At 37.8% G+C, this 27,723-nt stretch overlaps 1 protein-coding gene and 1 non-coding gene across 2 annotated transcripts in view; both read right to left on the bottom strand.

Moving 5' to 3' along the window:
- Rnf128 (ring finger protein 128) overlaps positions 1 to 27,723 on the bottom strand; it is a 126,432-nt gene extending 98,709 nt beyond the window's left edge. Inside the window, exon 1 of the mRNA XM_045140567.1 lies at positions 27,060 to 27,723. Within this exon, the coding sequence (XP_044996502.1) occupies positions 27,060 to 27,465 (406 nt within the window). The 5' untranslated portion in view covers positions 27,466 to 27,723. The remainder of the gene's footprint in view (positions 1 to 27,059) is intronic.
- Positions 2,669 to 2,772, bottom strand: LOC123456805. Its single transcript, XR_006634683.1, has one exon. It is a non-coding gene; the product is annotated as a U6 spliceosomal RNA (small nuclear RNA).

Raw genomic sequence — 27,723 nt, 5'->3', positions numbered from 1 at the left:
GCATTAAATGTGTAGATTGCTTTAGGTAAGATTGCCATTTTCACAATATTGATTCTTCCAATCCAGGAACAAGGGATGTTTCTCCACTTTCTAGTGTCTTCTGCAATTTCTCGCTTGAGTGTTTTAAAGTTCTCATTGTAGAGATTCTTTACTTCCTTGGTTAGGTTTATTCCAAGGTACTCTTTTTTTTTTGATGCAATTGTGAACGGGAGTGATTCTCTGATTTCATCCTCTGTGTTTTTGTTGTTAGCATATATCCAGGCTACTGATTTCTGTGTATTTATTTTGTATCCTGCTACATTGCTGTAGGTTTTTATCAGCTCTAACAGTTTGCTAGTAGAGTCTTTAGGGTATTTATGTATAGAATCATGTAATCTGCAGATAATGATAACTTGATCTCTTCCTTTCCAATTTGTATCCCCTTTTTGTGTGTCTCTTGCCTTATTGCTATGGCTAAGACTTCCAAAACTATATTAAATAGAAGTGGGGACAGTGGACACCCTTGTCTTGTTCCTGATTTTAGTGGAAAAGCTTCCAGTTTTTCCCCATTTAGTAATATGTTGGCTGTAGGCTTGTCATAAATAGCCTTTATTATATTGAGATATGTTCCTTCTATTCCCAGTCTCTGTAGGACTTTTATCATGAAGGGATGTTGGATTTTGTCAAATGCTTTCTCTGCATCTAATGAGATGATCATGTGATTTTTGTCCTTCAACCTGTTTATGTAATGAATTACATTTATAGATTTGCGTATGTTGAACCATCCCTGCATCTCTGGGATAAAGCCTACTTGGTCAGGGTGAATGATCTTTTTGATATATTATTGTATTCTGTTTGCCAATATTTTATTGAGAATTTTTGCATCTATGTTCATGAGGGAGATTGGTCTGTAATTTTCTTTTTTTGTTCTATCTTTGCCTGGTTTTGGTATCAGGGTGATGCTGGCCTCATAGAAGGAGTTTGGTAGAATTCCTTCTTTTTCTATTTCCTGGAAAAGCTTAAGAAGCAATGGTGTTAGCTCTTCCTTAAAAGTCTGGTAAAATTCAGCAGTGAATCCATCTGGGCCTGGGCTTTTTTTAGTTGGGAGATTATTGATAACTGTTCGGATCTCCATGTTTGTTATAGGTCTATTGAAGTGATTAATCTCATTTTGATTTAATTTAGGTAGGTCATATAGATCAAGGAAAATCATCCATTTCTTTCACATTTTCATACTTTGTGGAGTATATGCTTTTATAGTGTGTCCCTGATTTTTTGAATTTCTCTGGAATCTGTTGTGATGTTACCTTGTTCATCCCTGATTTTATTAATTTGTGTCTCTTCTCTCTTTCTTTTGGTCAGATTTGCTAAGGGTTTATCAATCTTGTTTATCCTTTCAAAGAACCAACTCTTTGTTTCATTAATTCTTTGGATTGTTCTTTTTGTTTCTATTTCATTAATTTCTGCCCTAATCTTTATTATTTATTCCCGTCTACTGATTTTTGGTTTGCCTTGTTCTTCTTTTTCCAAGGCTTTAAGGCGAAGCATTAAGTCATTTACTTGCGACCTTTCTAATTTCTTAATATAGGCACTTAAGGCTATAAATTTACCTCTTAGAACTGCCTTCATTGTGTCCCAGAGATTTTGGTATGTTGTGTTCTCATTATCATTTGACTCTATAAAGTTTTTGACTTCCTTTTTGATTTCTTAATTGACCCATTTAGTAGTGTATTGTTTAGTTTCCATGATTTTGTGTATGCTCTATAGCCTTTCTTGCTACTGATTTGTAGTTTAATTCCATTGTGGTCAGATAGAATGCAAGGAATTATTTCAATTTTCCTGAATTTGTTAAGATTTTCTTTGTGTCCTAATATATGATCTATTTTAGAGAATGTTCCATGTGCTGCTGAAAAGAATGTATATTCTGCAGCCTTTGGATGAAATGTCCTGTATATATCTGTTAGGTCCATTCCTTCTATGACCTCATTTAGTCCAGATGCCTCTCTGTTTATTTTTTCCCGGGATGACCTGTCAATTGATGAGAGTGGGGTGTTAAAGTCACCCACCACCACTGTGTTTGGTGTTATCTGTTACCTTAGTTCTAATAATGTTTGTTTGACGAATTTGGGAACCCCTATATTAGGTGCATATATGTTTAGGATTGTAATGTCCTCCTGTTGGAGTGTGCACTTAATCAATATAAAGTGACCTTCCTTATCTTTCTTGACTAACGTTGGAGTAAAGTCTACCCTGTCCGATATTAGGATAGCAACCCCTGCTTGTTTTCTAGGCCCATTTGTTTGAAACACCGTCTTTCAACCTTTCACCCTAAGGTAATGTCTATCCTTTGTAGAAAGGTGGGTTTCTTGGAGACAACAAATTGTAGGATCCTGCTTTTTAACCCAGTCTGTGAATCTATGTCTTTTCGTTGGGGCATTGAGGCCATTGATATTAAGAGATATTATTGAAAGGTGTGTATTTATGTTTGCCAATTTTTTTTGTGGTTCTGGTTCTACCTGTGCTCTCTTCTGTTAACTAGTATTTGAATATTGCTTGTTTTTTCTAGGTTCCTTATATGAGTGCTTTTCCTTTTCTTCAACATGGAGGATTCTATCAAGCATTTTCTGTAGATCTGGTTTTGTCTTCAAATACTCCTTTACCCTGCTTTTGTCATGGAATATCCTTATTTAAAAATATGGAACGCTTCACAAATTTGCGTGTCATCCTTGCGCAGGGGCCATGCTAATCTTCTCTGTATCGTTCCAATTATATATGTGCTGCCGAAGTGAGCACCTAAATGAATGATTTTTAATGAAGTTCTCCCTAAGGCACCCAGATCTTATTTACATACTCCTGGGAGTCAAAAAGCTTTCATTTTATTATACTGAAAAGTTTTATAGACTCTTCTTAAGTCAGTTTCCTGAATTAAATCATAGTTCTGTGTATTTTCTAAAACATCAATCCCAATTCTTATGCCATTTGATCAATAAATAATAGCAGATATAAAGAGTACTTAGCACAGCAGAAATTTTCACTTTTCTCTGTATGTGGTGTGCATGCATGTGGATTCATGTTTGTGTAAGTGCATATGTGTGCATGAAGATGCTAGAGATTGATGCCAGATGTCTTCCCCTATTGCTCTCCAGTTTACTAAATTAAGGTCTCTCTTCAATCCTGAGATCCCTGATTGATCAAGTCTAGCTTGCTAGATTGACACAGGGATTCCTTTTCACTGCCTTCTAAGCAGTGGGATTATAGACAGCCACCATGTTTACTTGATATTTTTCACATTTACGTAGGTGCTGGGGATATGAACTCCTATATGCATGCTTGAGCAGCAAGTGCTTTATCCATTGAGCCATTTTCCCATCCTAGAATTTTGTTTTTATTGTTTATTAATATTCACTGCTTTCCTTCAGTTATGAATGTCTGCAGCGTGTCAAACACTAGGGTCAAACCAACTCATGAACAAGAAAAACAGTCATATTGGGGCTAGAGAGATGGCTTAGTGATTAGGGTGCTTGCCTGTGAAGCCTATGGACCCGTGATGGACTCTCCAGATCTCATGTAAGCCAGATGCACAAAGGTGAGGCAAGTGCAAGGTTGCACATGCCCACTAAGTGGCAGAAGTGTCTGGAGTTTGGTTGCAGTGGCTGAGGCCCTGGCACACCAATTCTCTATCGCCCCCCTCTCTCACTCTCTAAAATTTAAAAAAAAAAAAAAAAAACAGTCATACTGGAGGAATTTGGATTATTTACTTTTCTGTAAATGGCATTTTATTGCTTAGTTTCTCAGAAATCAGAAAGCAATTTCTGTAGTAATTAAATATATGTAAAAGTGAATTTAGGAGGTGGGGATTTTGTCTTTTCCTTTTTTTTTTTTAAAGAGAGAGAGAATTGGCATGCCAGGGCCTCATCCACTGAAATCAAACTCCAGATGCTTGCACCACCTAATGAGCATGTGCAACCTTGAGCTTGACTCACTTTTGTGCATCTGGCTAACATGGGATCTGGAGAGAAATCAAACATGGGTCCTTAGGCTTCACAGGCAACCACTTTAACCATTAAGCCATCTTTGCAGCCCTGTCTGTTCTTTCTTAAAAATGTATTTTATATTTATTTATTTATGAGAGAGAGAGGGAAAGAATGGGCACATCATCAAGCCACTGCAAACGAACTCCAGATGCGTGCACCACCTTATGCATCCTGCTTTATGTGGGTATTGGGGAATCAAACCTGGGTCCTCAGGCAAGTGCCTTAACTGCTAAGCCATCTCTCCATCCCTGTTTGCCTTTTTTTTTTTTACCACTTTATTTGGCAGAATCCAAGAAGTTTGAGTTACCTTCTCTTCTGGTAATAGTTTCTTTATCTAACATACAAATATCATATGCTATATTACATGTTATATAATATAAAATTTAGATATTGATCCAAATGCTCACGTGTTATAGGCTTGGTTCCCAGCTTTTATTATTGGGAGGTAATGGAACCTTAACAACTAGAAGCTTACTAGGATAATTTTTTTGTCATTTTCTTTTCTTTTACATTGAGTCTCCATGACATAAGCAGCTTTGTTCCATCAATTCCTTCCTTCCATGTGTTACCCTGTCCTAGGTCCAAAGGCTATGAGACTAATTTACCATAGACTGAAAGCTGTAAAACCATGAGTCAAACAAACTTTTTACCTCCCTGTTAATTTTTTAGAGTGATGGGTAGCTGACTAATGCAGTATATATGATCTGGGAGAGAAGACTTGCAAGAATATCTCTAAGATATTACTATAAGGAAATATAAATGTTCCCATAAAAATTATAGAAGAAAATATTGCAAAGAAATTAGAGGAAAACAAAATAAACCAATATTTCAAATTGAACAAAAAATTACTAATACAGAGTTGCTTGGGATCAGAGAATTCTGCAATTTGTTTGGATTTTAGAATAAAATATTTCTTTAATTTGGGAAAAGACTACTACTCATTCCATGATAAAAGGAAGTCTATATTGTGTGTAAGTGCTACACTTGAAACAGTTATTTGTACCAGGAGACAAATTTTCCAAGCATTTTAGGAAGTATTTATTTCCAAAAGACCAATTGGACAAATAATTAAAATACTTTGCATGTTTTTCAAGCAGATTTCTGCATATACCTAAAAATACATTTTATGTATTTAAAAATATCTCCTACAGCTCAGATAGCTGCTATCAATAGGCCTTCCTTTTAAACTTGTAAAGAAATATATAATTTAGCTCTATTATTTTCAAGCAATACAATGACACAAATGAGATGCCAAATGGGAATATGGCTGGATCTATACCAATGAGTAAGCAAAGATTATTTGCAGGGAACAGCTGCATCTCTGAAGGTCCTTAGTTATCTCTTCACATCCTAGTATTCCTCTAACCCTCCATTTTAACTTGAAAACCCATGAAAATTAATGAAGTTTTTAATTTCACAGAGTGTGGTGTAGATTACTACATTGACAATAGCTTATAGAGATAAGTGGAAGAGTAACAGTAACTCTATAATCTTGTGCAGTGAAAGAAGATCTGAACTATAACCTGATTCCTTCACTCTGTGACCCTGTGTGGGGGCAAGCAGTCTCTCTAGCTGTATGAATCACTGGTAGTAATCCAGACAGTTCCTATTGCCAGAGCTTTATATAGAAACAGCCTAACAAAGAAGTCATGAGCCTGACTGACAGCTAAAGACAAGGCACCAAATAGCTGTTCTGACACAGATAGGTATCTAAAAGAAAACCCAATTACTACCAAGAAATGTGTCACTAATCTAAGGAATCTCAAATGTTTTGGTTTCATCACACTCAAATAGCTATATAGATAGTAGATAGTTATATAGAAAGTAAACAATTTTTGTGTGGGTAAAATACTTCCCCTTTCATGTCAATTCATTTTTGTTGTGATGCTGGGCCTCACACATGCTAAGCAAGTACTTTATATCACTAACCATCTCTAGCCTCTCATTCATTTGTTTTCATAATCTCATTTTCACTTATTAATGAGAACCTACTCTGAATCTGTCACTGTGTTAACTGCTAGATTAACTAACATGAATGAAGCAATAATGTAGTTATACTTTCAGGTCACAAATCATAAGACTATTTTTACATGAATATTGCTTTCAGTGAATTAAGCCCTGTTATGATTTCAGTTTTAAAATTTATGAAGGTAGTTTTTGAGGATCATTGTCTTACAGCTTTTAAAACCTAAAGGTATGCTCCTTTAACAATGGATATCATTTTAGATTGCATTATTCATAGAGGGGAGAATCATGTTTGGCAGATAGATTTCTGGGGCCTCTAAATAATATTACAGTGACTGGCTCCAAAGCTCTTTATGAAAACGTAAAATGTAAAGCCATTCGGGTGCTGTGGTTGTAGGTCATTAATGGAGCTTTGTGCAAGGCCTTAAGATTGATCCCCAATATCACAAACACACACACACACACATTTTAGAAATATTTATCTATTTATTTATTAGAGAGAGAGAGAAACAGATAGAGAGAGAATGGGCATACCAGGGCCTCTAGTGACTGCAAACAAACTCCAGACGCATGTGCCACCTTGTGCATCTGGCTTATGTGGGTACTGGGGAATTGAACCTGGGTCCTTAGGCTTTGCAGGCAAGCCCATTAACTGCCAAGCCATCTCTCAAGCCTCAAAGTTATTCTTTTTTTGGGGGGGGGTTCGAGGTAGGGTCTCACTGTAGCCCAGGTTGACCTGGAATTCACTATGGAGTCTCAGCGTGGCCTCAAACTCAGTGATCCTCCTACCTCTGCCTCCCAAGTGCTGGGATTAAAGGCATGGGCCACCATGCCAGGCTCCCAAAATTATTCTTTTTTTTTCAGTAAATCCAAAGTTATTCTTTTAAAAAATATTTTATTTATTTGGAAGGAGAGAGAGAGAGAGAGTGAGAGAGAAAAGGAGGAGGAGGAGGAGGAGGAGGAGGAGCAAGAAGTAAAGGTGGTGGGAAGAATAGGTCCAGCAGGACTTTTGCCACTGCAAATGAACTTCAGGTACATGCAACATCGTTGTTCATCTTGCTTCACGTGGGTACTGGCTAATTGAACCAGGGCCATCAGGCTTTGCAGACAAGCACCTTTAACCACTCAGCCATATCTCCAGCCCCACACAAAGTTATTTTTAAAAATAAGAGGGGGAGGTGGAGAGATGGCTTAGCGATAAAGCGCTTGCCTGAGAAGCCTAAGGACCCCGGTTCGAGGCTCAATTCCCCAGGACCCATGTTAGCCAGATGCACACGGCGGTGCACACGTCTGGACCTCGTTTGCAGTGGCTGGAGGCCCTGGCGCGCCCATTTTCTGTCTCTCGGTATCTGCCTCTTTCTCTCTGTGTCTGTTGCTCTCAAATAAATAAAAGTGAACAAAAAAAAATTACAAAAAAATAAGAGGGGGCTGGAGAGATGGCTTAGCAGTTAAGCGCTTGCCTGTGAAGCCTAAGGACCCTGGCTCGAGGCTCGTTTCTCCAGGACCCAGGTTAGCCAGATGCACAAGGGGCGAACGCATCTGGAGGGGGCGAACGCATCTGGAGTGCATTTGCAGTGGCTGGTGGCCCTGGCGTGCCCATTCTCTCTCTCTCTCTGCCTCTTTCTGTCTGTCTGTTGCTCTCAAATAAATAAATAAAAATAAACAAAAAAATGAAAAAAATAAGAGGGAAAGTCCCCTAACACACCCAAAAAGAGTGATAAAAATATTGAAATAAAAATCTATCACTGAATAAAAAAGTTCAACTCAGAGCTGGGGACATAATACAATCCGTAAAGTGCTTACCTCACAAGCCTGAATCTGAGTTCAAGCCCCACAACCCATGTAAACTTAGCTGGGTGTGGTAGCATGCTTGTAATTCCAGTACTGGGGAGGCAGAGACAGGTGGATTCTTGGTGATTCCTGGCCATTCAGTCTGTCCTAATTGGTGAGCTCCAGGGCAATAAGAGATACTGTCTCAAAAAAAGGTAGGTACTATTCCTGAGTATGACACCCAAAGTTATACACTAGCTTCCAAATGCACTCACATGCTCATGCACCAGCAGAAGCGCGCACACGTGTGTCCACACACACATACACACATGCACCAAATTAATACCACATACTGGGCACTGACAGGATATTATAGAAAAAACAAAAAACAACTACAAGCAGCAAACATTTTAATGTTTTACTTTGTTCAGGGAAGCGCAATGAGGAAAATTTCACAATGTGTGTGAAAATTAGAGGCAGAGTTTGAAAACTCTCCTTGGACAAACTTGAGCTCTGAGGCAGAGATGATCTTTCCTTAAGAGAGGATGAACACTCTGGTACTGAGAGTGCTCAAGTACTGAAAAAAAATACTCACTATGTCACTTCATGGAAGGGATTTCTGAACTTCCTGAAACACTTATACTTTTATGTTTAGCCTTTGAGTCTATATTAAGCTATGATAATTAGGAATCCAGATGCAATACTCATAAATATGTGAGAAGATGAAAAATAGAAAAGCCAGTAAGCATCACATAAAGTATGTGAGTGTTAATTAAGTGTCAGGTAGATCAGCATTACAGTGTGCTTTTATCTTTACAGACATTACGTACTTCATTTAATCTTCACAAACACTAAACAATAGTGAGTTAACTGGGATGAGCAAACTGAAATTTTGAGAAGTAACTTGTTCAAGATTACACAGCTAGAAAAAAAAAACAAACATAATAGGTCTAGGTTTCAAATCTCTACCTTCCATGCTTTGAGTCACTACTATATCCCACTACTGGTGAAAACTAATGAATGTTTGAGGGCTCAAAATTAGTACTGTGAAATGCAAAATTTGGAGAGCAGTACCTGGCAGATAGCTGGCTCTCAGAAGGATTTGTTGAGATAATATATAAACCATTGCTTTTTAGCTGTACTTTTTTCTTTTCTTTTGAGATAGGATGTCATGTATCCCACACTGACCTTGAATTTACTGTGTAACCAAGGCAGTCTTTGAACTACTAATCCTTTTGCTTATGCCTCTCTGGATTATGGGCATGCATCACCACATCCATACAACATTTTAGTTCTTCTTTTTCTTGGGGGGGGGGGTGTAGTGAGGTAGTGTCTTGCTCTAGCCCAGGCTGACCTGAAATTCATTATGCAGTATCAGGGTGGGCTTGGACTCACGGCCCTCCTCATAGCTCTGCCTGCTGAGTGCTAGGATTAAAGGTGTGCACCCAGGTGCCTAGTTGTTTTTTTTTTTTTGTCTTTTTTTTCCCCTATGGTAGACTCTTTTTCTCAGGGGAGGGCTCAGTTCCAAGGCAGTGTCTCTCTCTAGCCAAGACTGACCTGGAACTCACTCTGTAGTCCCAGGCTGACCTCAAACTCATGGTAATCCTCATACCTCAGGATCCCTGACTTAAGGTATGCACCAGCATGCCCAGCTTTTTCCCTTCATGTTAAAAACCCAATTGTCAGCCAGAACTTTAGAATTTCCCTAAGAGATTTCCTCCTAGCAGCTTTTTGGAGCGTTACCCTTGGCCCAGTATATATCTAAGTAAACAAGAACAGTGCACCCCAGGGCCTTATATCCCTAGGGTTTCTTTTCACCTGCTAGCCTCCAAGGTGGCATAGGTATCTGTGGTAATGTGTATCAGGTTAAAGCCCTAGGGTATCTCTGTACTTTTGGGAATACAAGGATGAAATGGTAAAAGCAGTAAAAGATCTTCCTTTAACCAAAATTCTGTTCATTCCCCTCTCCATCTGAGTTCACTTTCAAAAGTCTTTAAAATAATTTTGGGAGCCGGGCATGGTGGCACACACCTTTAATCCCAGCACTTGGGAGGCAGAGGTAGGAGGATCACTGTGAGTTCAAGGCTACCCTGAGACTTCGTAGTGAATTCCAGGTCAGCCTGAACTAGAGTGGGACCCTACCTCGAAAAATAAAAAAAAAAAAGATAATTTTTGGTAAATATGGCATTTTTGTATATCCCTGGATATTTTTTGACAAGTCTAATTTTCTAAGAGCCTTTCACTGCCTATATGTTTGAATGGTACTAAATTTTTCAGAATTAATCACTGTGGCCTCCAAGTGCAGTGGACTGTACATAAATAAGTAACCAACTATTTGGACATCCACTGCAGTTGAGAATTTATTTCTGAAAAATAGCTATCTGGCTCATGTTGACAGTTTTAGAGCTAAAATAATGTCAAACATCATCGTTGATTCTATATTCCCCCTCCTCTACTAAATTGACTGCTTAGAGGAAAAGAACTCAATTTACATTTGTATCTAAAAGCTAAAGATACACACAAGTAAAAGCAGTTTGCGTTTAATCCAATAGTGGGATGCAGAGTATCCAAGAATTTAATGATAGCAATTCTGATATCCTAAGGCCATGACTACATTTCTATCAGCTTTTGCTGAAGCTCTAATCTTTTTGTTGCAGAGATATATAATTACTATTAGTCATAGCAAACAGATTATTCCTCAGAAGGTCTCATTTATTAAAATATCCCCTAAGAAATTTATGTGCTCAGTCTTTATAATAATAATAATAGCTATTATTTATAATAATATAATTAATATGTTTTCAATAAATGTGGAAGAATGGAAGGTTAGTCCATGACCAACCATGGAGGAAAGCAATGGAGATTGAAAAGGCCAAATAACATGTGTCTCCAAAAAGCTGTAATCTTATTCACCAGAGTGGGGAAAACAGTAAAAGAAGAAAGTAATAGCTTTATGGAAAGGGGAACACTGCAGAGTATTATCCAAATTAGCCTCCAATTAGGGAATTAAATAAAGATGAAGTGAGTGTCAAGCCAGGTGGAACTATGGTAAAGGTTTCAAATGTAAATAATAACAATATAATTTATAATAATAATAATAGCTACTACTACTACTACTATTATAATTATTATTATTATTTTGGTTTTTTGAGGTAGGGTCTCACTCTAGTGCCTGCTCTCTTGTAATTTTCTGCTGTCTTACATACACTGCCAGCCTTTTACGCTGATAAGCCAAATCACAAACTTGTCTAAGACAACTTTATTCAAGATTTACATTTGAAACCTTTACCATAGTTCCACCTGGCTTGACACTCACTTCATCTTTATTTAATTCCCTAATTGGAGGCTAATTTGGATAATACTCTGCAGTGTTCCCCTTCCCATAATGCTATTACTTTCTTCTTTTACTGTTTTCCCCACTCTGGTGAATAAGATTACAGCTTTTTGGAGACACATGTTATTTGGCCTTTTCAATCTCTATTGCTTTCCTCCATGGTTGGTCATGGACCAACCTTCCATTCTTCCACATTTATTGAAAACATTGTTGTTTGGATCACAGTGAATCCCTACCCAGGTCCTTCCATCATTCAGCACTCTTGCCTTTGTGTGATTCAGTTTCTGAGATTTTTATCTCCATTCAACTTTCTTTATTATACTTCCCTGACATACTCTTGAATTTATCATTGTCCTGTCCCCATAACCTCTGAAATCTTAACAGAAACATCCCATTTTCTCATTGCCTAGCCCAGAATGCTCTCATTTTCACATACCTAGTTCTGATCTGTGACCTTACTGTTCTCATGTTAATAATATTTCAAATACTCCATCTCACATTTTATTTAATATCTTTAACTATATCAATATTAACATTTCTATTATGGGGCATGCCATCTTTTTTCTACTAGTTGTGTAAATATCAGTTTTCACCAGCACATTTCCCTTCCTGAGGGCCATAATAATGTTTTGTATCATTTTACATCATCTTGCACAATATATGCCTACTAGAGGGATAGTGTTATGAATTGATGTAAAGCATGACCCCTAGAATCAGAATATTAGGTTTCAAAGCTCAGATATGGAACTTACAAGCTCTATGACTATGAGAAGCTAATCAACCTGTGTATTCCTCAGTTCCATTCAGTTCCATTCTGTACAAAATGGAGATATTAACACTTCACGTGGCTGTTGCAATTATTACTCTTAGAAAAATGCTTGGCACATAACTGAGTACTTAACAATTACCTTTACCTCTCTCTCTCTCTCTTTCTCTCTCTCTCTCTCTCTCTCTCTCACACACACACACACACACACACTCTTGGTGGTTCTGGACATCGTATCTAGGGCCGGCCTTGCATGTGCTAGTCAAGCAGTCGACTACCAGACAATCTCCCTGGCCCTCAAACAGATTTTGCTCAGGGGCAATACTGAAGGAAATTGAGAGCTCCAATTATCATGAGTGATGACATTGAAAAATATTTATTTAGAATTAAAATGGACAGCAAGTAAATTTACAGCAAGTTTTATCTTTTCTAAAACTGGTTGTTTCTCCAGAGATGTCAATGTATTGATTATTCCTAGAGACTAGTTTATCTGACCACATGGTGTCACTATCATTGCACAGTGAAGTCATTAGATAGGTCATACTGAGGAGATATTTATTAAATGTTTGGATTAAAATGTAATATCAATTTAAAGATAAAAATTTATCATTGACACCACTAAATTGTTCAATATTTATGTACTCAAAGAAGTACCTTAGCATAGCTGGCCTAAGTTGCTGCTTACATGATGCTATGAGAGATGCTCTGAAATCTCATTTTCCCCAGTTCACTTTTCCACAGTTCTGCCCAAAATATCAACATCTGTTGCAACAACCCCCCCCCCGATAAGATATATTGTTTCCAGGTACCACAATTAAAATACAGTTGGGCTGCATTATCAATATAACTTATATCTTATCAATTCCCCTACATGAGTAAGGACCCCTGCAAAAGATCGATGTGATGGAGTTACTTAGATTTATTGCTACTTTGGGATGGAAGGCTTCAATGATGAATAAAGAGTGGCTTGGGTGAAAGCATGTAGGAAGCAAAGACTGCTAAAAAGAGGGAAAAGGCACCAACCTACTTTGTACAGCCTTGCTCAAGAATGTGCTCTGTGTAAATTTACACACACACATTCTCTTCTAATGGTTATCAGTAATTATTGGGGAAAGGAATAAGCAGCAGTATCATAATATAATAAGTGAAACATTAAAATTTTAGGTGGGATATGACAAGAATTAAGCAAAGACTATGTTAAAGAACAACAACAACAAAACATGTTTAGATACTTTCAAAATATTCCTTTTTCCTTGAGTTTTAAAATAAAGAAAAAAATACTTAAGGACTTATGGCAAATTTACTTGCTTTTTTTGGAAATCAATATAAAGAAGTGATTAATTTTACGTGTTTATAAATGTATACATGTTTACACAGTTATGTTTCTAGTAACCCGAGAAGAGTCAGAGAGCACTTGGAACATGTGCAAAAGCACAAAAGAAATACTTGAATCTTGTTATTGAAAGCCAGGTTATACAAAGACTTATGTTTACACGACTCATGAATTCCAAACATAGCTAGCTTATTTCCTACATCTAACATGTTATGTACTTGCTAGTACATTTCATGCTTTAGTCAATTATCAAAATAGCTATCATTTTTATTTAACTTGTTGTACAATTTTGTCAAATATTTTGTTTGCAAATTTGTGGTTTTGCCTGCTCTTTTCTATTTTATATCTGTCTCTGGATTTGTTATGATTTATTTTACTTATCTTGTTCTTAATAAACAATTCTCCTTGTCATGATACTTTTAAATTTAGTTTGTGACTTATATCCTGACATTCAACTTGGATTCATATATAAAACAATGAAAAATTTTAATTATTTTATATTTGACAACAAAACAGGTATGTAATTCTTGTCCAGCTGGTTGTACCTTGCTTATTCATGCTGCTGGTGATTGTTGCACTCCAGTGACTCCCATAAGGCTCTCCAGCACTATGCGGGCTAGCCATGGGGGAGCTCGTTTACCAGCCTGGTATTCTGATGACCTGTGACCATAGCCTGTGGTATCTTTAGCAATAGGGTCTTATCTTTTAGCTTTGGCAGATAATCAAGTGTTTTGGCAATGGTCTTCATTGTTTTGGGGACTGCATGGGTCACTTTTGCTAACAGTTCACTGTGATGGTTAACCCAATTCTGAGCCTGAGATTTCCCAGCCAAAGTCCATGGTTTTAAGGTTAAGCTTTTTCTACCTTCTATCCAGACCATCCCCTTTTTCTCTTTATTGCTGGTTATATTTTGTAGAATGCTAATCAGAATGAGGGTTTTATGGAACTGATTGTTTTTTTTAAATTTTTTGTATAATTCCCTCCCCAACCACTTTACCCACCACTTTTCCAAGCTCCTCCCACCCCAGATATTTTGCCCTTCCCCAACCCATCAGGTAGCTCCTCCTCTCCTCTCACTTTTTTTTTCTACTTCTCTCATTCTGCTTTTATGCCCATATTCCTGGAACAATGGTCACTAAAAGCATGAATAACCAGGGGACCCTACAGGCTATGAAATCAACCAGCAGGACAAGAAGTACACACTTGTGCAATAGTGACACACAGCCTCTGCAGGTAACCAACTGTTCTGTTTAGACATTAAGCCCACTCAGTGGGAGAGATTTCATATGTGGTACTGGAAACCAATTTAGAAACCCATGGTCAGGAAACACAGACATCAGAGAGAAGTGCCCACTGCTCTCTGGAGTTGGGCCTGTACACCAATAAAACTCTCAAATAACTTTGCATACCCACTTTAACCTAAGCTGCTCTCATTCTTGGTTGGAGAATATGTTTTATTTTACAAATGACAGAGAAAATGGAGGAGAGCCAAGACCCATTGATAAGATAAGAAGATAGCCAACTGCTCACCAAAAGCCATGCCACCTCTACCAGATCTATGGCAGACCAGGAGAAATTGCAGAAGATACTTTAACATGAATGCTGCTCTTATTGCTAGCTTGACAACCAGCTCTAGGGTGATGATGTCAGATGTGGTGACCAATCAAAACCTATTAAAGCAGAAATCCAGCAGTTACAAAGAACTCAACACTAAGACTGCCAACAGGCTGAGGGAACATTGAAGAAGAGGGGGAAGAAAGATTGTAAAAGCCACAGAGTGGGTAGGAATACCCTGAGAAATGCTCTCCACCCTGATAACGCAACAAGGGACCAACTGTGGCCTTCATGCCTCACAAAGGATACCATGATAGATACCACAGGGGAGGACTCCCAGGGTGACAGGAGCCAGAGGAAGGGGATGGAAGAGTACAACCTGTTATATTTAAAATAAAATTTTTTAAAAAAAGAAAAGATAGCTGGAGAGTTGGCTTACCTGTTAAGGCACTTGCCTGCAAAGCCAAAGAACCCAGGTTCAACTCCCCAGGACCCACATAAGTCATATGCACAAGGTGCACATGCACCTGGAATTTGTTTGCAATGGCTGGAGGCCCTAGTGTATCCATTCTCTCCCTCCCTCCCTCCCTCCCTCCCTCTCTCTCTCTCTCTCTCTCTCTCTCTCTCTCTGTCTCTGCCAATCTCTGCAATAAACAAACAAAAGATAAATAAAATATTTTTAAAAGGAAACAATAATGGGTAGAACTATCCTAAGGCATAATACCTCCACTGAGAATGACTGAGGCCTTACTGACCCACAGTGAATACTAAAAACCCCACTGAGGAGGGCCCTCAGAGACAGAGGAATGGGGGAGAGGTAATATAGTTTAACCTTTTATAAAAATAAAAACCTAGAGCTGAAGAGCTGGAGAGCTGGCTTAGAGATTAAGGCGATTGTCTTCAAAGCCTAAGGACCCATCTCTCTCAAGATCCCATGTAAGCCAGATGCACAAAGGTGAAGCAAGTGCAAGGTCACACATGCTCACCAGGTGATGCAAGCATTTGGAGTTCGATTACAGTGGCTGAGGCTCTGGCATACTAATTTTCTTTCTTTTTCTCGCTCTGTCTAAAAAAAATAAATTGAAAAAGGGAAATTTCAAAAAAGCCCCCCAACACTATTTTACTTGTTGTTTTTGCACATCATTTATTTTCCCCCTAACCTGACATATACTACTGGATTGTGCTTTTAATTGTATATCACAAGAGTGAATGTACCTATAATATTTATTTATATACATGCATTATGCAATATGTGTATTTAAATATATTTATACTATAAATTACCAGCAATAAGATTCAAAAGACTTATTTAAGTCCTAAAATTTGATAACTTGATAAACATTACATTCAAGGGGCTGGGGAGTTGATTTAGTTAGTAAAGTACTTGCCTAGAAGCATAAGGACCTGAGTTCAACCCAGTATCCATGTAAAAATGATAGGTGTGTCAATGTATGCCTGTAACCCCAGAATTGTGAAGGCAGAGACAAGAGGATATATGGGGCTTACTGGCCAGCCTATCTATCCTAATTGGTGAGCACCAGGCTAATGTAGAGACCCTGTCTCATGAAAAGAGGATAGCATTCCTAAGGAATGACACTCAAGGTTGTCCTCTGGCTGCCACACACACCTGCACATATGTGCACCTACAACATACACATGCACATGTTAAAAATAATATATTCAGTTGGATATGAGTTAGCTATTCTTATAGTCTCAGCATTTGGGAAGCAGAGGCAAAAGTATTGTAAGTTCAAGTCCATGTCTGAGTTCACAATGAGACCTTGTCCCAACACACACAAACACACACACACCCCTACGTTCTAGACATCTGTATCAACACATTTAATAACTTAATGGAGCAAATCTTAGTAAATCCAGGAGCATAATAATGATGCACATTTTTACTATCATTATAGCCCTAGACAGTAGACTAATAACTTTAGAAAGAATTAAGAAGTATTATTAGTATAAAATCAGAAGCAAAACATTGTATAGAAAATGATCATTAATCTTGAAAACCCTAGAATTGGACTATTAAAATTAATAGGACTTCTATAAGGTAGTCTCAGATGCATGATGAGTATTAACAATTTCTTCACAAATCATCATCATACTGCTGATTTAAATATTGTTCATAAAACAGCCATATTGAAAGCAGTACAAATGTTCAATAGGAAAGGAGTGAGTGTGTGCTATGGAATACTATGCAATAGTTAAAAATGAGTTAGACTGAAATCTATGTTTAATAACATGAAGACAACTCTAATTCCCATAATAAAGAGAATGAACAACATATAGAATAACATCATTTATGTTAAAAATAAAACATAAGGGCTGGAGAGATGACTTAGTGGTTAAGGTGCTTGCCTATGAAACCTAAGGTCCCAGGTTCAATACTCCAGGTCCCATGTAAGCCAGATGCACAAGGTGGCACATGCATATAGAGTTTGTTTGAAGTGTCTAGAGGCCTTGGCATGCCCATTTTCTCTCCTTTTCTCTCTGTCTCAAATAAAACTAAATAAATTACAGAGAACAAATGGGTGCACCAGGGCCTCCAGCCACTGCAAAGGAACTCCAGACACATGTGCCATCTTGTTCATCTGGCTTTACATGGGTCCTGGGAACTCAAACCTGGGCCCTAAGGATTTGCAGGCAAAAGCCTTAACCACTGAGAAATCTCTCCAGCCCCACACAATAATTATCTCTTATAAGGGAGGATTGAAACTCTAACTAAAGAGGCTTATCATCCTATCCTTAGTGTTTCTATGAGAAAAAAGCATTCATTTATTAACTATATCAGTAAAACAATTTCAAAGTGCAATCCTTCATTGAATTTACATAATCAACTTCACTTCATCTTGTCTATCATTTCATGTACAAAGTGTAATTGCTTTCTACTTCCTTAAACTTTATTCACCCAATGGTGAGTGAAGGCCATGCTCTATTGTCAGCCTAAAGTAATGTAATGGCAAGCCTGAAATCCATGATTTCTATCCTCCTTTAGTTTATAATATGAGTGGAATAGACAGGCACTTAGCAAATGACAAATAATCATACATTATGAGAGATTTTTTAAGTAAAATTCATATGTTATCTCTCACATGTGTATTCTCTCTTATAATATTTATATGTAGATATAAGTTGCAATAAGTGTGGGTATAGGCTATAGAACTAGACAGGTGATCATGAGAAGAGGAAAAGAGGTGTAGAGGAATAGAGACTGTGAGGGCAATAGAGTACATGGGGCATGAATGTGAAAAGGAGCCTATGAAATAAGGCTGGAAATGTTCAAGGGGGTCGGTGGATGTGTGCTAAAAGGAAAAGGGAATTAATAATAAAAGCATTTTTTTGAAAATGTCATAATGAAACCTAACACTGTGTATTCTAATTAAAAATTTAATAAATAAATAAATGTGAAAATGGTTTAGTGGAAATAAGTGCATCTCTGGATCTTATTTTCTTCCTATGTAATAAAAAAAAGGAGTGAAAAGCAGATTTCCATGGGAAGCTATGTGGATATGGTTGAGAGAGAAAGAGATCTTGGAAGAAGAAACTGGAATTCAGAGTGATGGAGAAGGGAGAAAAGCAAAAGAGGTCACCTGAAGCCAAAGCTTCATGTGTTGGAGAAATTATTAGAAATTCAGTGTGTTTGAGGTGTGGTAAAGAACAAATGTTCGTTGCTGGGCTGAAGAGGTAGGAAAGGGTAATTTATGTGAAATGTGAACCCTCATAGGCATGGTCAAGTTTAGATTTCATCTGAAGAATATAGGAAAAGCATTGGGGAACTATAAGAAGATTTATGTGACTGACCTATACACCAGCTAGCACTCTGGTTGTGGCGCATACAATAGCTGGGATGGGTAGCAAGAGCAGAAACAAGAAACCCAGATTGGAGTTCTTTGCAACTGTCAGTTTGGGGAATGAGAGTAAAGTGCACTAGACTTGTGGTTGCAGATGCTTTGGAGGCAGAATTATGTGCAAAGAATGAAGGAGAAAGTATTTAGACAGAATAAAGAGGGACCATAAATGTTTACACTCATTTCTCTTGGCTAAGAAGAAAAAAGACCAGAATGGCTAAAACTTGGCAACATGGATGGGAGACCATGTAAAGCCTTATCATGCAGTGCCCTGTAGATCAGGATACTGTGCCTGGATTTTAATCTAATTGGGCCCAAAGTACATTTTTAACAGGATCTCTCTACCTTCAAATTAAAGACAATGATATGCAGAGGACAAGCATAGTAGGGAGAACAAACCATGATCCAGCTGATAGATGATGTTGGCCTGGGGTGAAATGGAAACAGCAGAGGCACTATCAATGAAGAGGATGTGAGAGTGAAGAAAAGGTTAAAAGGTCAAGGCCTACTTTACGCTAGGAGGCAAGGAAGAATTTAGTGGAGGTGGCAAAGTGAAAATAAGCCACTGAAGTCAGAGCCTAAGGAGTGGAAAAGGGACAGTAGGAGGAAACAGGGTCAGAATGGCAGGCAGGAGTCAGGTGATTCATGGATGAATGAGAGTAATGGAAAATATGTTTCAATCTACCCTGAACATCATGGGTAGGCACAGTAAAATGTCAACAGCTGTGATGAGTCTTTTCTAAAAAGCCAATTTGAGGCTTCACTATGAACCCAGGACTAGACTGAAAGTCACAATGGTCCTGCCTCTGCTTCATAAGTGCTGCAATTACAGGCATGTACTATCACACCAAACAAAATTTATCATTTTTAACGTGTATATATGTATGTTGTGTGTTATAGCTTAGTTGGTAGATTGCTTGTCTAGCATTTATGAGGCCATAGATTTGATATCCAGTACTGTATTAACTGAGTGTGGTAGTGTATGCCTATAATCCTAGCACCTTAAAGGAGGAGTCTGGAGAATCAGAATCTCAAGATCATCCTTGGCTACAGAATGAGTTCAATGCCAGTCTGGGATATATGAGATCTTGTCTTTAGGGTTTAAAAGAGATAGGCTTTTGGGCCCAAAATAAGAGCATGGAGAGGGAAGGGACGGTTAGGACAGGGAGAATAATGTCATTGTGATCCAGATACAGATGCATAGAATCAGGAAGAGTGGAGGTTCATTTGAAGTAAAATTGATTCATTTGAATTGAATTTTTATGTACATAAAGTGTGTAAGTTTGTTGCTCCTTCCCATATACTTAATTGCTCTGGAATTATTGAAGGTTGGGGATTCTGAAATGTTTCAAACATCATTTTGTATACCACTTCTTAGACATCATCAAAAGGTTTGTTAGGACTGGAGAGAAGGCTTAACAGCTAAGACATTTGCCTATGAAGCCTAAGGACCCATGTTAGACCCTCTAGGTCCCACATAAGCCAGACAGATGAGGTGACACAAACTCACAAGGTCGCACATGCTTACAAGGTGTTTCTCACATCTGGAGTTTGGTTACAGTGGCTGGAGCCCCTGGCATGCCAAATCAATCTCTCTCTCTCTCCCTCTCCCTCACTCTTGCTCTCACTCTCTCATAAAAAATCAGACTGTTGGGCTTGCCAAAAAAAAAAAAAAAGATTTTTAAAAACTAAGAACAATTTTATCCCTTTCAAATTATTGGCTCTGCTGATATCAACTCTATTCAAATATAAAATATAAGCATTTCTTAAGACAATTTACCTGTAAATAGCATATTTAACTATCAAGATCTGTCTTCTTGGCAAGCCAGTACTTAAATGGCCACAATATTCTACTTGGCTAGCTCAGGAGACCTTATTTCTCCTGTACATCTAGGATAGAGTAAGTTGGCTGTCTCCAGAGCATTTGGAAAGCATTATTAAGAAGTTGTAGGCCTGGGGATACAGTTCAGTCATTTAAGGGCTTGTTGTGCATGCATGAGGACCTGAGTTCATTCCCAAGAATTGGTGTAAAAAAGCCAGTTGTGGTGGTGCACACTCATAATCCCAGGGCTAAAGAAGCAGAGATACTAGAATCCCTGTGGACTCTCTGGCCAACCAGTGTAGAATACTTAGGTGAGTTATGGGATAGTGATAGACCCTGTCTCAAGAGGTGTTGGACAGCATTCTTGAAGAATGACACCAAGGGTTGTCTTTTGCCTTCACATGCACATGTATACAGTGTATAAACATACATACACACAAGAAGTTGTATATTAAACAAGGGCTAGATAAACCTATTTTTCTATTTCCAATCCCATCATAATGCTAAGGCAACATATGTAGCAAGTGGGAGACTATGAATTGAAAGTCTATCTCCATGAATGAGAGTACATATTATCTTTCCTCAGTGGTAACTATCTTGTGGCTGAAGCTATCCCCTTTAGATGAAGAATGCTGTCAGATAGAGGTTTGTAAATAGTCTGGGAATAGGAGTAAAGACATTCAGATTCTACTTCATAAAACCATGAAAGGCAAGGGGTACAGAAACATTCTTCAGGTTCATTGGGGCACTTGGATGCTGCTTCTATAATAGGAATTGGAAAAATGTTCAAGGATATCAGGGGAAAGAATATATTTATACAACAGTGAGGGAGGGCACAAATTGGACTGCCACTGGGAAAGAAACAAGTGGCTTTGGATTTTCAAGATCTGCTCTGACACTAGCAGAAGACCTCAGGGATTTTTTTTGTTAAATATAAACCATTCCATAGAACATAAGCAATGGAGATTCTATGACCCTAATGGATCAAGGCAGATGCAATTAATTAGGATCATGTTGGTTGGATAGTAATTTTCTCTAAACCAAAGCATTCTACCCTGGAGGAAGGCTCTTTAAGATGCTCCAAATTTAAATATAGGCTCAAGAAAAGTTTGGAATAGATAGGAGGATCCTTAAGATTAGGAAGTAAACAACTCACAACATACAGGATGTTCCTGAAATTCACACATCACAAAGCCTCTCCCCAAGGTTAAAGAAACAGCAAACAGGGCTGGAGGGATGGCTTAGCGCTTAAGGCGTTTGCCTGCAAAGCAAAGGACCCAGGTTCGATTCCCCAGGTCCCGCGTTAGCCAGTTGCACAAGGGGGCACATGCGTCTGGAGTTCGTTTGCTTTGGCTGGAGGCCCTGGCGCACCCATTCTCTCTCTCCCTCTTTCTCTATCAAATAAATAATTAAAAATAAAAAAAAGATTTGACTCTCGGTGAGCAATCAATTAAAAAAAAAAAAAAAAGAAACAGCAAACACTTGCTGGAGGGCAGACTCTTCTACCAGCCTAGCAGCCTATAAGTTGTGCAGTGAGCTCCTGGAATGCAGCTCCCATGAGTTTTGATCCATGCCAGAGGTGGGCTTTTTCATGATGAAGCTGTCTTTGACTCATCTATGCTCCTGTAAATAACCTGTCTCCCATACTCCCATAAGTCACCCAAATAACCTCACTGGTTCACTAAGCTAGACTTGAGTGGAATTGTTTCTTTAGTCTGTTGTCAGTGCAAAATCAGGGTGACCTCCCTAGGAAAAGTAATTGTGATACTAACGCATAAAATATGAAGTGATGAAACTACAAAATGACAATCTCCTTATTTAGCTAATATGGGTGGCTATTGCTTCTATGCAAAGTTTGGCCAATGGCTAACGATTTTAAAAGTGGTAGATCGTTGCCACTTATATAAAGGACTTTTATAGACTCTTCCCTCCCTCTTGCTGATAGCATCCAAATCCAGAACAAAGCTAGTAGAGTAGCTCACATGTCTTGGTTTACCCAGGAATTTCCTGGTTTTATGGTCTTATTTCCTGGAGTATGACCTAGGAAACTCTTTACTTTCAATGCAAGTATGATGGTAGGTCACTGACTTGCTTCATGATAGCTCCCCCAAAATCACCTTAAGTAAGTGCAGGCTTACTGAGATGCCTGAAGGTTTCCAGCGGTGTACTTTTTTTTTTCTCAGTTGCAACAAGTGATAAATCCATTTATTTTTATTTTTAAATATTTATTTATTTATGAGAGAGAATGGGAGTGCATTGGACTCTGCAAAATCTCTAGATGTATGTGCCACCTTGTCTTTGCCGGCAAGCACCTAAACCTTTAAGCCATCTCTCTCCAGCCCCAGTATACCAGTTCTTTAGACTACAGGCCTATTGTTAGTGGTGGTGGATTGGAGGGCCTTGTCATCAGTAAGAGATGGAACACTGTGGAAGGCATAGGAAGGCATAGCACAAAAACTAATACTGAAGGGACATAAAGGTAGTGGGAATCAGGATGAGTATAAGGTTACATGAACCAGAGGTAGTAAACTTGTTTTATAAAAAGGTAGTTTAATTTTTCTTATTTATTTTCATGTGTATGTATGGGCACACCAGAATCTCTAGCCACTGCAAATGAATGCCAGATCTTGTACCATTTTTTGTGTTTGGCTTTATGTGGGTGCTGGGGAATTGAGCCTGGGCTGGCAGGCTTTGCAAACAGGTGCCTTTAACCACTAAACAATATTTCCCAACCATGAAAAGGTAGTTTTTAGCCATGATAATACATGACGTGATGGAAAGTGAAGCTATAGGCTTTTCTATGGGAGGATTAATCATTTCCCCTGCTGTGAAAAACAAAACAAAGCACAATAAAACACAAAAGAAACTAATGAAAACAAAGTAATCACAAAGAAAATTTTGGCTTATGTTATGCTTACTCAGTCTTATATTGCTTAGAGACTGATCTTAGAATTTTCATATGCATACTGTTACAGTTAGCTTCACATTGCTGGCACAAAGAACCTGACCAAAAGCAGTTTGTGGGAGAAGAGAGGTTAACTTTGGCTTATGGACTCATAGGGAAGTTCCATGATGGCAGGGAAAAACATGGCAAGAGCAGAGACTGGACATAACCTCTTGGCCAACATCAGGTGAACAACAGTAGCTAGAGTGTGCCAAACACTGGCAAGAAGAAGCTGACTATAAGACCCAACAACACACCACCTCCATTAAGGATCCAATTCCTGAATTACCATCATCTGGGGAAGAAGCTTTCAAAACACATGAGTTAATGGGGGGCACCTAATTCAAACCACCACAAATGTATTTACTAACTGCACCACAGAACAATTTTTCTATAAAGGACATTCCCAGGAAGGAAGAAACCCAATGATAGACTGGTTGGCAATGACATTTTTTTGCATGTATATATGTATGTGTGCATGGATGTGAAGACCAGAGCTTGGACATCTGGTGTCTTCTTGGATCTCTCACTTGATGTTATTTTACCATGGAAGAGTCACTCACTTGAACCCAAAACTCACTCATGCATCTAGTCTAGCCACGCAGCTAGCCTCGGGGATACTGTTTTCTCTACCTTTGAGTTCTGGGATTACAGGCAGGCCACTATGGCCACCGGCATTTAGGTGAGTTCTGGGCATTGGACCTTCAGACCTCACACTTGTTTGGCAAGCACTGAGCTCACTTCTCATCCCTGAGAATGAGAATTAACAATAACAGCTAAACTACAGTCACAATTTTAATTCTTTAAAATTGAGACCACTCATTGTTAAAGTACAATATTCATTAAATAAAGATGCTAGGACAATACCTGCCATAAGAATATATGCCGATCAGAGCCAGGCATGGTGGTGCATGTCTTTAATCCCAGCACTCTGGAGGCAGAGGTAGGAGGATCACCATGAGTTCAAGACCACCCTGAGACTACATAGTGAATTCCAGGTCAGCCTGAGCTAGAGTGAGACTCTACCTCGAGAAAAAACAAAAAAAAAACAACAAAAAAAGAATATATGCCAAGTAATGTTAACTCTTTTTGGCATTATGATTGTGCTATTTTTCTCATTTATTTAAACTGACACGTAAAAATCATATATACTAATGGGATGCTTTGACATAGGTATACATTGTTTAATCATGGGTAAACCTCTATGTCCTCAATATTTATCATTTCTTTAGGCTGATGCCATTAAAAATTCTTTATTTTGCTTTGTTTTTGAGGAAGGGTCTCATTTTAGCCCAGGCTGATTTACAACTCATTCTGTATCTCAGATTGATCTCACATGATAATATTTCTACTTCAACCTCCTGAGTATTGGGATTACACCACACCTGGCTTTCTTTGGCTTTTTAAACAATGTCTGGGATCTTGTTATCTATAGTCATAATACGTTGCAATAAATAGCATAGTCCTATATAACTGAAACTTACTATATAACCTTACACCACCAAAGCCTCTCCTCAATCATTATGCCTTTTTTTTTCCTTCAGTGCTCCCTCCTTCATGATATCCTTCTTCTCCTTCCTTTTGAAAATAGGGTCTTACAGTGTAGCCTAGGCCAAATTTGAACTCACAGTCCTCCTGCTTCAGTGCTGCAATTACCAAGATATACAACAGTGCCTGGCATTTGTTCTAACTTTTTCAGTACCTTTTTTATTTTAATGAAGTGGAGTCTTACTATACTGAATACACTGGACTTAAATTCACCATTCTTTGGTCTTAGCCTTCTAAGCAACTGAGATTTCAGGTATGTATCACAATATATTTCTCAATGTGCTGACTTCAAAATAGGTGCAGTGCTGGGAACTTTGTTTTTGGCCATGCATCTGATTATACTGGAAGTAAGTAGTTACTTGGGAGTCTAATTGCCTTCTGTTAAGAAACTTGGTTTAAGCCAGGCATGGTGGCACATGCCTTTAATCCCAACACTCAGGAGGCAGAGGTAGGAGGATCACCGAGAGCTCAAGGCCACCCTGAGACTACACAGTGAACTCCAGGTCAATGTAAGCTGGTGTGAGACCCTACCTTGACCCCCCCCCCATATTCAAATGATGATGGTTCATATACTTTTTTGCACAGATTTGCTGTGAATGACCTTTGGCAAATATTGTAAATTCAGTGATGAGCCACCTAGATTTCACTAAAAGTTTTAGCTGCTATTGTAAGCTGAAAGGCAAGTTTTGAGATTAGGACTATTATTAGTTTGATGTTGTTTATAGTTTTAAAATCACAGGAAAGTGACTAAGAAAAATGTGATTTTTTTAATGCTCCAAACCCTAGAATCTCTAAGTTTGAATATGAGAAAGTTTTCTTAGAATAGGTTTTGTTCCTATTTTTATCAGAGAGCTACATTACTTTCCCCACAAATAAAAGTGTCTTGTAAATATATAGGAACATTCAGGGTATGCTAATGAAAATGCTTTTCGCTTTAAAAGGAAAAAAAAAATCCTGTAACTGTCTGACCCCCAGCAGTGCCTAGGCTATATTACAAACAGAAGCAAGTAGAGTTTTGGTATATATAAAAGTTTGGCACTGTTGAAAGACCTCCTTTTCTGTTTTATTTGCTAAGCAGAGAAAGAAGCAGTTTGTTTTCCAGACATTAGTAGTAAACTGCCATATTGTAGATGTTCAGTCTGGAATATTCTAAGTATTCTACTATTCTTGATACAAATTTGAATTTCCCATTTTCACAATTCTGAAGTCTGTTAAATTAATTTGCATTAATTTTCTTACAGACAAAATTCAGCCATGATAAAACCAAAATATTGTATTGATTTACCAACTGCACTTTCCTATTTGTCTAAGCCTTGGGTAAAGAAAAGCCATACACACAATAGTATAGAAAAAAAATCTACTTATTCAGTGTTTTAAAAATTACTTTGAGATTGGCATTTCCCAATGTAAAATACAATGAAAATATTGCCTCACAGGAGCAAATTCCTTTACAAAGTAGATGAGATGATTTAGCTACTCAAGAAGTCATTAATAAATATTTATATGAAAAATCTTTAGTTTGGATGTGGGTTATAGTGTTTTTTTTTTTCTGCTGTGAATTCTTTAATGGATAGCATTTTGTGCAGAGCAGTTTTATATGTATTACTCCTTCAAATCAACTCAAATCTTTAATTCACAGAGTTAGAGTCAAACTCTCATTTATGTATTATTTTACAAACTTACAAAATGCTAGTGTTTCATCATACTAAAAAAATCAATTTTCATTTTCACAAGTTCAAATATGTACAATTCATTTCACAGTTTAAAATTAATGAAATTTCAAAGTATAAGCAATAATAAAAATAAGGGTTATTTTAATGTTTAGAGGTAAAAACATGGCTTATTAAAAAGCAGTTATGATGCATACTGAAGAAACTAATAGAGACATGAAGACCTGAAAGTAGGAATCACTTCATGGATGCTATTATCCTTAGAACATACTGTCTTTAGAACAAATTAATAAAAATCACATTGAATAATTATAGTATAATGCTCAGTAGATCTAGGAAAGAAAATTTAAAGATTTGTTTTAAAACTTCTTCGCCAGATTCTAGAGTAATTCTAGATGACAATGCAATTTAAGTCAAAACAACAACATCAATTTTAAGTTAAATAAAAACCTTAATTCTCTTAGGGAAACAATTATTACTTACCAAAATTTGCCATCTGTATTGTCTGGTTGCCAGTCTCTGGAGCATTGTAAATGACAACAGCATCAGCATTTCTTCTACCTGCTGTTTGTATTTTTTCAGAAAATGTGCAGTTACCTCTTTCTATCAGTGCGATCCAGGGCTTCTTGGTATTAGTAAATTCAGTGTTGTAGTCACACGCTTGGTAATTACCATTCGTAGGGATACCCACCACTCCCATTGCATTAGCCACTGGTGAGGCTAATCCATAAACTCCACATTCACATGTCTCTGTGGTAGTGTAATTGCTGGTTTCATTGTAATAAGTTACAGTCACATAGGCATTCATTGAAAAAGATGTTGAAATTTTAAGTAAAATTGTAAAAATTACAAGTAGCTGAAAAAAACTATGCTTACTCTCCTGGTTCATTGCTCATTCATTTGATCATAAAACCTAAGATGTCTGCTGATATATCCAACTATCAGTCACCATTGTCCACTCATGTCCCTCCTAAACAGAAGTCTGAAATTTCAGTTGCAGACAGGTAACTGATCTCACCTCTAGCAACATAAGCTCTGAATACATCGGCTCTTTTTCGCTTTACTTATCTGCATTCCCTTTGGGCTGTCCCTCCTCCAACTGTACACACACATGCAACCCTTAACCAGACTACCATAGCAATAAATA

The sequence above is a fragment of the Jaculus jaculus genome, chromosome X, assembly GCF_020740685.1.
Source record: "Jaculus jaculus isolate mJacJac1 chromosome X, mJacJac1.mat.Y.cur, whole genome shotgun sequence".
NCBI lineage: Eukaryota > Metazoa > Chordata > Mammalia > Rodentia > Dipodidae > Jaculus > Jaculus jaculus.
The sequence above is the reverse complement of the archived record's forward strand: the minus strand, read 5'-3'. Positions and strand labels throughout refer to the sequence as shown.